Here is a 15,246-nt window from a genome sequence, read left to right as displayed (position 1 = left end):
GGAAGACTTTCTCAAGTTTTAATATTATAAATGGGCAATTAAAAATATTAAAAAATAAAGGAATTTTTTACTACTTTTTGTTTTGTCGCTAACCACTGTTTTTTCTGTTGTAATCTGTAAAAATACCACTTTATACGAAACTTTAAAACATATTTGATTACAAAAACGTATTATAATTAATAAAAAAATCACAAACTTAGACAAATCTTTTGCAAACATGCAAGCAATGGCGGTCGATGACCTTCTTAATATATTACAATAATTATTTGGAATATCTATGGTAAATTTTGAAATGCAAATATAAAGCATGATGTTGCCACTTTCTAAAACTGCTTAAATTCTATATCTCACAATAATACAAAAGGGAATAGAACGACTTTTACGAGTCCGTATCAGTTTGAGCTGTACAGTACACTATTGCAGTCAGTTACTGTGTACTAAGGGGCACAAAAGAACTTAGGAGTAAAGTAACTAAAGTAAGTAACTTTTGAAAATATATATGTACGTACCAATGCTGGGTCCAATGGCTAGTTCCACGGGAATCGACCATCCGGTGCCCAGAGACACTGCAAAAGTCTCCTGGTCAAAGTTGTAGTGGGGCCGGAGGAGTTCGAAGAATCGCAGCATACACTCCACTTCTGTGAGTCCAGAAACCTGAAAAGAAATAATTCCGTATATGATTACATCTTTGTGGACGCAACAGAACCTCCCAAGGAAGATATCTTTAACCACTTAATTCTTTTGAACGAGCGGTGTTCGCAGACGGCGCGTGTATCGTACCGCGACAACATGAACACTGCTAGCGTGTTTTGACTTGTTTGCGTTATGCAAGATAAACAAACGAACTGCGCTCGCCAGTCGCCTCTTGACGCTCGTACCTAGAGGTTTGCGCAAATCTTTTCTTCTGTTTCAACTTATTGAAAACTTCATAAAAATATTTTGTAAGTATTATATTTCAATAATTACTGATTCATTGCATTTTTTACGACTTTTACTATTATTTATATATTTACATTGATTACAATTTTCGTATTGCGGTTTTTACGACTTTTACTATTATTGAATATTATTTATATATTTACGATTAGACCTACAATAAGATGTGTGGTCTGCTGTTCCAAGCGAGATAAGTCCGTATCCGAAGGTAGAGTCGTTATTGGTGTGCAAATTGTGAAGTTGGTCTCTGTTTGGAGCCGTGTTTCGAAATATACCACACAAAATCAAATGTTTAATTTTATTACTTTTTTATTATTATATAGTACTATAGTTATTATTATTCTATTTTTTAATTATTATGGTTAGATTTTTTTTTGTTTTTATATTTTTTTTTATATTGGTGCCCTTTTTTACTCATTTAAAGTACGCTCTAGCGTGTTTAAATCGCACTTTATGGAACGCGCGTTTTTTAAAGTTACCATGGCAACATCAACAAATCAACAAAATGTGAAGTCTAAATGTCAACTTTTAACTATAAATCTGACAGGAATATTTTAAACGTCAAATAAAACATTGCAAATTAATGTTTGTGTTTTTCATTTCCATGACAACAAGATATTGTGATGTCACATCACGAATTCATTAAGAGTTCTTATTTCCAAATTTTTAATAATAATATCAATATTTATGTTTTCAATGTGTACCAATAAAAAAAAATAGCGTAAAGTATTCGTGGATAACTGGTCTTTAAAACACTTGCTTTATTTCGAGCACTCGGCTACGCCGTCGTGCTCGAAAAATCACGCGTGTTTTAAAGACCTGTTTATCCACTTATACTTTAATATACTAATTATTTTAGTATTGTTTTATTTTTTTTAATATGGAAGTTTTTTTTACATTTTTTATTGCTTCTGTTTTTTTTTTTTTGAACTGGTCAATTTTAAAGTTTATTTTCTGTATTTATTAGATACATTACGTTAAGTTTTATATGTATTGTAAAGTGTCCTTAATGTAATAGAAATAAGTTAAAAGGTTTATACTAGATATAAAAAAAATTTATAACTAAATAAAACATACAAAAAAAAAAAAAAAAATTGGGTAGTTGTAGGTTGTACGTGACATCATCATTCTAGTATCTTCTGTCTTTTTCGTTTTCATACAAGACACATGAGAAAGAAGATTTTTCATCGATGACATACATATAACCTCTGTCTGGGACTACTTTAAGTGAAATATGGGTAATTTCATCAGCTTTAAACCATAGTAAGCAGTTTCTATATTAATACATGGAATGAGGGCTGCCGAATCTAAAACCGGCAATATCTATCGCTCAAGGCCATCGTTCAATACGCTTTTGCTTGAGTGGTTAGGTATTGAAATATCTGTTCGGCATGGGAGTATTGATATATGTAATACAGGATTTTCCAATAAGAGGTGTTATTTTGATATTCAAAGAAACTTTTCCGGTAAAAGATCAATGGTTTCGTTGCTTGTGTGGCACGTAGCGCCGTCTTGTTGAAAGTAAACGTTGTCCAGATCAATACCATGCAATTCCGGCCATAAAAAATCATTAATCATCTCTCGATAGCGCAATCCATTCACCGTATCTGTTGCTCCAGCCTCATTTTCGAAAAAGTAAGGTCTAATGACTCCGCCGGACCATAAACCGCACCAAACAGTCACACGTTGAGGATAGAGAGGCTTTTAAACAAGAACTCTTGGGTTTTCCGAGCCCCAGATGCGACAATTTTGCTTGTTGACGAAGCCACCGAGGTGGAAATGGCCCTCAACACTCAAGAAGATTTTTCGATGGAATTCTAATAATTAATAATAGTGAATTTTAATAATTTCAATGCGTTGTTGAAGCATGTATCGTTCCATTTTTATTAATGGCGTAGTTTCTACTTGTCAAATGTCAAAAAATGACAGCTTCAAAAGTAACATCTACCGAAATAGCGGGCTATTCAAAATAACACCTCTTATTGGAAAACCCTGTATATTAAATGCTCTTTCCCACATAACAGTAAGCGATGGGTTAACTTACAAAATAATGTCTTTTTACCTTTTTAAAGTGTTGCTGAATGGATTTCCTAAGCGTCTTGGGTTTCGTTCCTTCCAATATAGATTTAGGTAAAAATTTGTGAAGTCCGACTTCCTTTTCTAAATATTCTAAATTTGATTTCTTATCGAGAGCTATTTGAGGCATGTCCTTGAAAAAATATCTGGAAGGAAAAGATAATGGTTAAGCATACAAAATTAATGAGGAAATAGGATATAATATCAGATTGTTTAAACGGTATATTTTTTAACCTTATTTCTAGACAGCACAACTGGACGGCTACCTCCTGGTCTAACAATGGGTGACTAGCATTCAGGTAATCATTTCGCACCTGGAAAATAAATAGATCAAATCAGTGAAATTCAACAATTCCAAGCGATTTATAATCAAAGATTGCAGATATAAAACAACAGAATTACAGAATCAGGAAGGAAATAAACAAAACGGACAGGATAAGGTAGGGTGCATATCATGTGGTACAAGCAAAACTGGCATTAGGTTTTTGTCAGTGACGACGACACGTGAAAGAAACAAAGATTTTTACTTTTAACCCCTGGAGAGCCAATATTTTGTGCGATGTATTTCTCTTAAGTGAACTGTCAAAATGCAGATTGGATGGGAAATATTTTCGCATTACAAGCGATTCCAGAAAAATTTGGAATCAAAGCATTTCAAAATAAAATACTGTTTTAAAAACAGATAAAAGACCCTTTCAGATTTTAGTTTTACAAATCGACATATGCAATTAAAAATATTAAGATTTTGAACGCAGACATAGTTTATAAGTCGCTTACCAATTGTTTTTATTGTGTAAAACAGGGCTTCCCAAACTTTTTTCAACTGTGACGCCCTTGGGAAGTTGCCATATTTTTGCGACGCCCCCTCCCCCCCCCCTCTCTCATAGTTTCTTAAAACGAGGTTGAAGTTTCGAAATCGCCACTCTCGTCTCTGCCTCTAAATTTATTTTTGATCTGTACTTATTCTTAATTACTGCAACTGCAGAGAAACCTGTCTCACACAAGTATAATGTCGCAAACGGTAATAAAACCCTTAACACTGCAGTGCTGATGGAACGATATTCTCACTATAAAGATTGCCTCACGACGCCCCTGGGATGATCCCGCGGCGCCCCGGGGCGTCGCGACTCACAGTTAGGGAAGCCCTGGTGAAAATGTAATTACCACATTATACGAAACTAAAAAATATATAAAAGATTTATAAAAAATTTGCAACCCTCGACAAATATTGTTCAAATGGTAAATGTTGTTTCATAGAATTACAAAATTTTTAGGGAACGTCTTTACTAAGTTTTTTATTTTTTTTAAACAAAAACAAACATTCCCGGGTTACAAATAACCTTACAATATTTGAAAATCTCCGACTACCACCACAAAATGTTGCTTGCGTCGTGATTGAGGTCTTAACCAGACGAGGAATTGAACACACGACGCCTGGGTGGGACCCAAACGCGATTTCAACTCAGCCACTGGCCGGTCGAATACGAAGCATGATGTTCTTTCGTTCTAACACTGTTTAAATCATATATCTCACCGAAATACAAAATAAAAATCTCCCAGAAAGACTATGGATGTTTGATATCTGGGAGATATATCTCGCGAAATTGCTCGAGGGGTTAATCCAAAAAAAGATGTCAAAAATACTGTCTACATTTTTTACTCCAAATAAATTAAATAAGTCTCTCGGATAAATGCCAATACATCCTGTATAATAAATTGTGTACTCTTGGCGAACAAAGACAGCGTCCTGGTGGATCCACTGCACTGAAGGAAAAAGTCCTGGAAGTAGCAAACACACCCACCTGATCATAATAATAGTAGAAGGTGACTTTGTCCTTGTCGTGCAGCTCCTTGAGGTTGGGCGGCGGGTAGCGCACCCTCAGCTCGAACCTCCACTCCTCGCCCGGCCGGCCCAGCCAGCGGTCCTGCACCTCAGCCATGGTGGTGTCCTGGTGGATCCACTGCGCCTGCTTGGCGGGCGGCACGCATTGGCACGCCCGCAGCGCGTAGCACCGCCCATAGTGGCGAGCGCCGGTGCTGAGGCGCGTGGTCACGAGGGCGATCACGGCACGCACGTCGCCCGCCTCGCCAAACTTGACCACGTTGAAGCCGCCGTTGGGGAGGTGCACCTTCAGCGTAGAGGGCTTCTCAGCTGCAAACAAATACAAACTGTCAGAACTTCAGAAACCCAATGCTGAGCTTATTGCTTATGTCAGAGGAAAGGTGATTTGCCTGCAACACCTTGCTCTGCACCCAACGCTTTTCACTGGGGGGATGGATTCATATGACCCCTAGATTCCTGCCCACACTTCTTACATGTTTCCTTCTTAGAACTTCCACTCCTTCTTTACTTAAAATGACCCTCCACAAAGCAAACCAAAAGATGATCCTGTGAGTTAATGTAAAAATAAAACACGGCCGACGTTAATTGAAAAAAAAGGCACCAGAATAATAAATGATATCTACATTTTTTACCTGAAAGGAATTGCTGGTTAAAGTCTATCAAATCTTGTTTCTTGCGTCCAGGCCTGGCTTGAGGTGGTTTGGGCTAGACTCGCATTGTAAAGTAAATAGTTAATGTTTCAGCGGCCATCTTAAAATTCTAGAATCCATTTGTTTCAAAATTGGTATGTATGAGGTTAGGATGGAGCTGAACTCGATTTAAAGGCAAAATGAAAAATTACAGTGGCCACCTTGAAATTCTAGAGTTTTCTACCGATTTGTTTCAACATTGGTTCTAGAGTTCTCTAAAGATTTGTTTCAACATTGGTACAGGGAAGGTTAGGATGGAGCTGAACTCGATTTAAAGGCAAAATGAAAAATTACAGTGGCCACCTTGAAATTCTAGAGTTTTCTACCGATTTGTTTCAACATTGGTTCTAGAGTTCTCTAAAGATTTGTTTCAACATTGGTACAGGGAAGGTTAGGATGGAGCTGAACTCGATTTAAAGGCAAAATGAAAAATTACAGTGGCCACCTTGAAATTCTAGAGTTTTCTACCGATTTGTTTCAACATTGGTTCTAGAGTTCTCTAAATATTTGTTTCAACATTGGTACAGGGAAGGTTAGGATGGAGCTGAACTCGATTTAAAGGCAAAATGAAAAATTACAGTGGCCACCTTGAAATTCTAGAGTTTTCTACCGATTTGTTTCAACATTGGTTCTAGAGTTCTCTAAATATTTGTTTCAACATTGGTACAGGGAAGGTTAGGATGGAGCTGAACTCGATTTAAAGGCAAAATGAAAAATTACAGTGGCCACCTTGAAATTCTAGAGTTTTCTACCGATTTGTTTCAACATTGGTTCTAGAGTTCTCTAAATATTTGTTTCAACATTGGTACAGGGAAGGTTAGGATGGAGCTGAACTCGATTTAAAGGCAAAATGAAAAATTACAGTGGCCACCTTGAAATTCTAGAGTTTTCTACCGATTTGTTTCAACATTGGTTCTAGAGTTCTCTAAAGATTTGTTTCAACATTGGTACAGGGAAGGTTAGGATGGAGCTGAACTCGATTTAAAGGCAAAATGAAAAATTACAGTGGCCACCTTGAAATTCTAGAGTTTTCTACCGATTTGTTTCAACATTGGTTCTAGAGTTCTCTAAATATTTGTTTCAACATTGGTACAGGGAAGGTTAGGATGGAGCTGAACTCGATTTAAAGGCAAAATGAAAAATTACAGTGGCCACCTTGAAATTCTAGAGTTTTCTACCGATTTGTTTCAACATTGGTTCTAGAGTTCTCTAAATATTTGTTTCAACATTGGTACAGGGAAGGTTAGGATGGAGCTGAACTCGATTTAAAGGCAAAATGAAAAATTACAGTGGCCACCTTGAAATTCTAGAGTTTTCTACCGATTTGTTTCAACATTGGTTCTAGAGTTCTCTAAATATTTGTTTCAACATTGGTACAGGGAAGGTTAGGATGGAGCTGAACTCGATTTAAAGGCAAAATGAAAAATTACAGTGGCCACCTTGAAATTCTAGAGTTTTCTACCGATTTGTTTCAACATTGGTTCTAGAGTTCTCTAAAGATTTGTTTCAACATTGGTACAGGGAAGGTTAGGATGGAGCTGAACTCGATTTAAAGTCAAAATGCAAAATTTCAGTAGCCATCTTGAAATTCTAGAGATCTTAACCGATTCAAAACTTAAAAATTCGCTGATGAACAAAATGTTGTATCTAAGGACTAAATTAATAGGTAATATTAGGGTGAGATCATCTCGAAATTTCGGTGGCCATTTTGAAATTCTAGAGCTCTTCACCGATCAAAATCTATACAGGGGGGGGGGTGGTTAGGGGGGAACTGAAACAGTTCAGCTTCACAAGCCGCCTGCAGGGATTTTAGTATCTATAATATTATTGTGCTAACGTCTGCCATACGCAGATCTTTGTACATAATATTAAAAAATGAATATTTAATAAGTAGTAATAATGGTTGGTTAATTACTCACCCATCGCTCCGGCCTCCGCCCCCTTGCGGCGGTGCTGCGGGCTGCCGCCCCCCGGCGGGGGCCCCTGCACCGCGGCCATGGAGCCCCCGCCTAGCGCCCCCCGCCCCAACAGACACCCCGCCGCCGGCTCATGGCTGCAAACAAGGAAAAATAACATTTGTTAGAAGAAAAAAAATACATTTCGTTCATTTTTAATGTGAATACCATAGATCATAGTTTCTCAACCTTTTTAAATTTCACTTTTGTTTTCGTGAATGAATTGAATGGCAGATAGACTCTTTGTCAATCTATTCCTTACTTTTAGAAAACAATGAATTCTATTATCAACTTTTGTGGCAACATACACAAGCGGACATAATATAAGCATTTCTCTGAAATTCGTTGACATTACAGCATACAAGTATGAATATGCATATATGATGTTTTTTGTACATCCTATATACATTTCTTGTTTTAATTACCTTTATAATCTTAAAAAATATTATAAGTCTAAATCTCTAATATGTTAAATTCTTAAGTTATTGATAGGGATTTATAAGTTATTAATAAATTGTCCTCTCCTAACCACAAGCGTCAGCTTTTGTAGGAGAGTGTATAAAATATGTAAGTTATAATATGTTATATTTTGTAAAAAGTAAAATAAAACATATGAAATACAAGTCGATCCTACCCAATCAGAATTTGGCGCGGTTAACCAGTGGGTAGGAAAATTCAATTATTATTATTTTATTTTTTTCTTCATCAAACCCAAACTTCGAACCCAAGAATCTATTATAGAATCATAGGTTCATATTTTGGGTTAAATAAAAGAAGAAAAAAAACCATAAAACTATCGCATTAATGTCAATGGCTGCCAGGTGAACAATTCATTTTAATTTTTACGAAATAACTATTACATACATTTTATATGATACATCAAAATAATGTACTACGGAATTGTATATCATCAAAATGCCCACATAAAAGTCTATGGTGGTATATGTCTGACGGCCGGCATAGTCCAGTGGTAACGCATTGGACTGCCATTCCGAAGGTCGCGGGTTCGAACCCGGCGTGCGCAAATAAATTTTATTTGATTAATTTGTGTTATTTCACAATTAATTAACTAAAATAATATATAGTATATTTGCGGCACGTTCCAGAGTGGAAGATACTACCAGTATCGCCCTGGTGTAAGACCACCATTCAGAATTGAAACGTTGCTCCAAATGGCTTTAGCCGTGTTTAGTGACTAGATCTGAATAGCCAGGTACTTCCCCACCTTCCTCTTTCCCTTCCCCACTTACCTTCAGCCTCACAACATCCCCCAATTGGGGATGCCATAGTCTCACTGGCTCCAGACGGGAGCAGTTGGGACTCTTGTGAGGTATTCGCTATAAAAAAAAAAAAAATAAAAAAAAAAAAAAATGTCTATCTCCTAAGGATCCACAGCATCGCCAGCTGCACGTCAGCTGGTAAATAATAATTCACAATTCATTCACCATACAGAGCGACGTGTTTTCAATTAATGCGATGCACTACGTCGTGTGATATTTTACATTGAGCCGCTATCAATAACAACCCTTACGTAGATGGCGATAAGGTTTAAATTCTCTCTTAACACCATCCGCCTGTTTTGATTTATTGCAAGAAAAAAACTTGGCCAAAAAGTGCCTTTTATTTTATTTTGTGGATGTTCAGGCATAAATATTTAATTTTTTTTCGATCATTTTATAAATAACTTAATTTGCCACATTATACACTAAAATTATAACCGAAAATGGGTTCGTAAGTAGGAGATTTTGAACTTTAAAGCAGTTTTCATAGGCCTTATACATTATTTTTTTCTGGACTTATAAAAAGACTTATCTAAAAAATACTCGATTATTTCAAAGGTCAAGATGTATTCTACTCGCAGTATTTAATTAAAGCATCTGAAACATTTCTAGGCGACCAAATTTTCAAACCAAAAACACACGATTTTCACATCAAACTCCGACTCAGAATGCCGCAGTGCCAAATAAAAGCCATTATTTTTCTATACACTAATCGAACCCTTCAGAATCACATCAAACTCCGACTGAGAATGCCGCAGTGCCACTTAAAAGCCATTATTTTGCTATTCACCAATCAAACCCTTCAGACTAACAAAAAACTCCGACTGAGAATGCAGCAGTTTCACTTAAAAGCCATTATTTTGCTATAAACCAATCAAACCCTTCAGACTCACATCAAACTCCGACTCAGAATGCCGCAGTGCCAAATAAAAGCCATTATTTTTCTATACACCAATCGAACCCTTCAGAATCACATCAAACTCCGACTGAGAATGCCGCAGTGTCACTTAAAAGCCATTATTTTGCTATTCACCAATCAAACCCTTCAGACTAACAAAAAACTCCGACTGAGAATGCAGCAGTTTCACTTAAAAGCCATTATTTTGCTATAAACCAATCAAACCCTTCAGACTCACATCAAACTCCGACTCAGAATGCCGTAGTGCCAAATAAAAGCCATTATTTTTCTATACACCAATCGAACCCTTCAGAATCACATCAAACTCCGACTGAGAATGCCGCAGTGTCACTTAAAAGCCATTATTTTGCTAGACACCAATCAAACCCTTCAGACTCACATAAAACTCCGACTGAGAATGCCGCAGTGCCACTTAAAATCCATTATTTTGCTATACACCAATCAAACAATTTCGCAATAAGTATATCTACTACTTTCAAAATTAATAAGGCCTTCAATAATAATATGGCCAATAGATTTACACATTCACATAATAATAAATAAAAACCACACAATCAAAATGCCATCAAAACTATAGATCATCATTATTCGAACGTACAGTTAACATTTTGAACAGTTGAGGTCGAATAAGAATAGATATTATTTATAGAGAGAATGCAATACGTTATTATGAATGCATCAATATGCATTTCCTGTAATATTGTTCGGCCAAAATGCAGCCATATATGGATGCGTTATTAAGATGCAGGAACAAGCTACCTGTTTATCTGTCGATGGCCGTCGCGAACTCTAAACGTTTAAATGTTTGCATAAATATATTAATAAGCACTCGAGATATTCAATAATGAATATTCATAAGAGATTATGCACGAGAAATGGCATCATGAATAATATACAATTTTGAGATGGTAAGTGAATAATTCGTAAAAAGGAGCTTTAGTGAAAAATATTACGACTTGAAAAACTTAAATATTTTCACAAAGATCAACAAATGCTGATTCTGAATACATAAGTTTGATTATATATTAATAGACGTAGAATCAATCAATTGTCATTTAAAAAAACAATTAAAACCGTGAGATACTCAAACGCCCTGTGATTGGTGGGTGGGTTCTAACAGAACTTAAGCAGCTACCTCACTGTTTGGCTGACCGCGTATATTAATAATGCGGACAATTTTGTCTATTCGCTCGCGGGTCACTACTGCGGTTTAAAAATCATTAAAAAAAGAAATCACGTTTTTTGGAAATCTTCCTAAATATTAAAATTGGGATTTTTGTTTAAATGCCGACCCAAGTGTGACGTCACGCGTACCCCGGCAGATATCGATCTTTTTGGCGGACTTCGACAAATGCAAACGTTGTAAATTATTTTAACCATATGAATTAGACATTTGTAAAAAAAATTAGTACCGGTATTTAAGTCAGAAGGTGAACATTCATAATAAACAAATTATCCCATATACGGCTAATACATCTATGCCTGGGCAGCATTTTTTTGTTATTTGTTACTCCACATGAGTTGAGTGCTTGGAGCCAGTGGTGCTATGGCATTCACATTTGAGGAATGCTGTGAGGCTAGATGGACTATGGCATCCCCAAACGGGGTAATTTGTGATGCTGAAGGGAATGGGGAGATGGGGAAAATGAAGGTAAAAAAGCATCTGGCCATTTCTGTTCTGTTTCGAGTGGACTACATTTGTAAAACGGCTGAATGAAGCGTGTGTAGGGAAGTGCTTATTATGTATGATCACTATACATGCATAAATCAACTTCAAATAACATATTCTTAGGAACTGCATAATGAGAAACACACCTTGAAAAATCGCTCATGTAATTTTAAAAAAAAACTCTAATTTCACATTTTTGAGTGTATGAAGATTATTTGACGAATTTTCAAATATTTATTAAAAACCACACAACTGCAATACAATAGAGAAAAATATATTTTAAATAAAAAATATATTAAAAAAATTAATAATTAGCAGATGTGGTATTTTTACACAAGAAAGTTAAATTCATGGAAATTTGCATTTTTAACTCAAAATCGCGTGATGTGTTTCTTTTGAATTGCAAGACCAAAATGTATTTTTTTTTTATTAAACATTGTTCATACAAAATGTGATGTTAATTATATGTGTAGTAAGTTGTATTTTTTAGTCCTCTTCACTAGGGTGACCTGTGCTGAGGCAGACTAAAGTTATTCATTTCTGTTTTATTAGTTTTCTATGTCGTTTTTAATGTTTTGTTCAGAGTTTTTCATTAATATCTTTCTGCCAGATTTTTATTCTTGATATGTAATCATTCAAATTATCTATTCCCTTCATATCAGGGGGAAGGATATTGTAGAGTTTCGTCGCAAAATAAATATGATTTCTTTGCCCGAATGTGGTTTTATGACCTGGAATATTTTTTTATGTCATTGTGATTTGACCTTGTTTGATGAATACGCGGTATTGTAGGGGATTCAGTATTTTTTGATTAGTTTCAATAATATATTTGTTGGACATTTGGTACATCAAAACTATTGAATATTTCAATCGAAGGCGTTCTTATGGGTACTTTTAGTATGGTCTTTGTGATTGCTTTTTGAATTGTGTTCAGTAATAAATGTTAATGTTATTAATTGGTTTTTCACTAGAAATAAGAAATAATTACAATTACTCAATGACAAAAAAATAGCACACAAACACGCGAAATATTCGCAATTCATTTGACACTCAAACGGTAGCATAAAATATCACCCTGAGGCGTTATTAATGTGATGTTTCTAAAAAACTATGCTATAAAAATGAACCAATTATTATTATTTTATAAAAGCTATTTTGGCGAAAATTGTGAAATTTCCTTCTGAATTCTCACAGTTACTAGTTGCCAGGTATCAGTATGATTAACAGGCGAATTAAAAAGTTCCCAGTAATTGGCGTTTGAGGTGTGTCCCTAGAATAAATTATAATCAGTCGTGTTGTTGATAATGCAGAGTTGTTGGTATTATTCACGATAGTATCTGGCCCGGTTCATTAGGTCACACGCTGTACAATATAATATATTACCTGGCAACTAAGGTGCGGCGAAGGGAATGGAACACTTCGAACAGACTATTACACCTTTTTGGTGTGAAACAAATTATTAACACGAAGTTATTGTTGATGCTACTTATGTTCAGCAGTTTTTTTTAAATAATCCAAAGTACAAAAAGGAAGTTATGCGGTGCCTGATTATTTTAAATAAAGAAAGGATGAACCTGGATTTCGAAAAGCGCTGTATTCTAGATGGGTGAAATATAAAAAAAGCGTTGCACATAGAGGTATTGAACACAAAACTAAAAAGTTCAGTTATTCAATCTAAATATTGATTTTAGCAAACTTATTAACTGTTTTCCCAAACATCTAACTAAAGCAGAGGTCCCCAACCTTATCTGGTTCACCGCCCACTTTTCAAGCGTATTTTTCGCCAATGCCCCATATTCTAGGTATTTTCATCTAAATGGTGAAATCTTCAGACTAACCAATGAGGTTGTATCCCCTACAACAAAATGTCACGCTATTTACAAGTTTCATATTAATTAGAGCACGCCGAGGAAAGAATTTTTGTACAAAAAAATAATATATATCGTACAACATAAAATATTTATAAGCAGTGAAAATGCTGATATTTACGGCCGGACGATAAGCGTGTGATGTCATTTTACTAACAACGACTTGGGCAGCAGTACTGCAACACTGACGTCACGTGACACAATTGCATACGTTTTACCATAGTTAACTTTAACCATTTTTGGCGATATTGACAATTTAATTTTACTGTCGTTGTTAAATCTTTAAATATACTTGTAATACATCTTCATCAAATAAATTCGTCGCGTTGGGTATCCATTATCCATTGTCATTATAATAAATTATTGTTTTTCATTGAATAATATGTCTTTGGCAATGATTTAATATTTTTTTTATATTCATCCACAAATAATAACTTTCGGCCGTAAGGAAATGAAACGTTCTAGAAAAGAAACACAAAAACAAAAACGAGAGGATTTGGAATGGGATAGGAAACTAATCCATGATATTTTTATTCCAACCAAAAATGCAACTTCAGACACGTTAAGCCTTCACGACAGTTGAAATCCGGAGTCATAAATTCAAGAATGCTTGCGGGGAAAAATTTCTCGTAACCAAAAACTGTCAACCGTATGTCAAAAACTTTTAAATACCCAAAGACATCGCAAGACATTTTTGCAGATCAAAAAGTTATATTATTTCAGAAAATGATTTGTTTTCAGGACTTTGGGGAAATGGACTAACTTTTAGTTGAGTCAATGACTAAATTCAAAGCGTTGAATGTACTGGATTCAGAAATTTTAACACTAATTGACAGAAAAAAAAATAAGAGTGTGTTTTGATAGTTACTACTACTGGACATTAATTTACATAGGTGTAATAAACGGTTCCATGGCAACTCCGGACAGTGGTAAATCAACATACTAATACTATACAATGGCGTATTATCCAAGGTGGATGTTTTCAGTTGCGAACTTACCAAATACAAGAAGTCCATAAAATAATATTTCTCTGATGATTTGTGAACAATGTTATGTCTCTATTTTTTTATATTTCTATTATTATTTGATTTACATCTTCAACCTCTCTCCATGGCTATAAATTTATTGATAAATGTTTTGTTTTGTATTTTTTTCGTTTTATAATCTTTTGTTTTGTATAAATTTTTTAATTCATATTCCTTTCTTACAAAATTTAATTTACTTATTCCTTAATATGCTGTCTTAGTAGAGGTAAAGTCACAAGGAGCAAATCCATATAATGGTTTTATTTTGGGTGTATAATACTTACGTACAAACTGAAATAAAAATTTAAACTGTCGATTTACTGAAAATTAATAAATAAATAAATACTTTTGAAAAGTGATCTTAAAGACATAAACTAATCTAACCTTTTTTTAAATCACTTTTCATGGCTTTATATCAGTTGAAAAATTGTGTTGAATTGCCCCAGTCTTTGTCCGGTTCCCATAAGAAACTAATAAAAAAAATACTCTTTCAGTTGCCTGTGAGTGAAATATTCCTGAATGAGATCTGGTTCAATGCAAGTAAAATTTGCTTTGAATTTAAGTGTTATTTTCAAAATTGTAATCAGTTGCGTGGAGAGTACAGATAAGCCATAAAGTGGGTAGTATAATATTTTAACGGAAAATTATTTTAATTGGCGTTTAAAAATTGGAACTGATTTCTCAAGAATTCAGTATCTATTCCAGATTTTTCAGCGATACTATTATACGGGCGATAGTACTAATACTAATAGGTACTAAACTATCAGCAAGAGTTTATGAATAGAGAAAATTACCTGAAATTCATGATTATTTTTAAAATATTTGAATTTGCCTTTTGTTTACGTTAATGAATAAATGCAAATCTTAGAAGTGGAAATTGACCGACTTCCCGACATCCGATCGAGCTGAAACTCAGTGGCACTCTCGTACACACAAGCGTTTCTCTTAAATTGGGCCAAGAAATGACCGGAAAAATGAATATCGAA

At 35.0% G+C, this 15,246-nt stretch overlaps 1 protein-coding gene across 1 annotated transcript in view; it reads right to left on the bottom strand.

Annotated features, from left to right (window-relative positions):
* Fak (protein tyrosine kinase 2 Fak) overlaps positions 1 to 15,246 on the bottom strand; it is a 69,644-nt gene that overhangs the window by 34,758 nt on the left and 19,640 nt on the right. The window contains exons 3-7 of the mRNA XM_089648955.1: positions 7,464 to 7,597; positions 4,815 to 5,164; positions 3,247 to 3,326; positions 2,999 to 3,158; positions 510 to 654 (exon numbers count right to left, since the gene is read on the bottom strand). Of these exons, the coding sequence (XP_089505081.1) occupies positions 510 to 654; positions 2,999 to 3,158; positions 3,247 to 3,326; positions 4,815 to 5,164; positions 7,464 to 7,597 (869 nt within the window). The remainder of the gene's footprint in view (positions 1 to 509; positions 655 to 2,998; positions 3,159 to 3,246; positions 3,327 to 4,814; positions 5,165 to 7,463; positions 7,598 to 15,246) is intronic.

This window comes from Hesperophylax consimilis, chromosome 28, assembly GCF_061612785.1.
Source record: "Hesperophylax consimilis isolate HC1 chromosome 28, BYU_Hcon_1.0, whole genome shotgun sequence".
NCBI classification, from domain to species: Eukaryota; Metazoa; Arthropoda; class Insecta; order Trichoptera; family Limnephilidae; genus Hesperophylax; species Hesperophylax consimilis.
The sequence above is the reverse complement of the archived record's forward strand: the minus strand, read 5'-3'. Positions and strand labels throughout refer to the sequence as shown.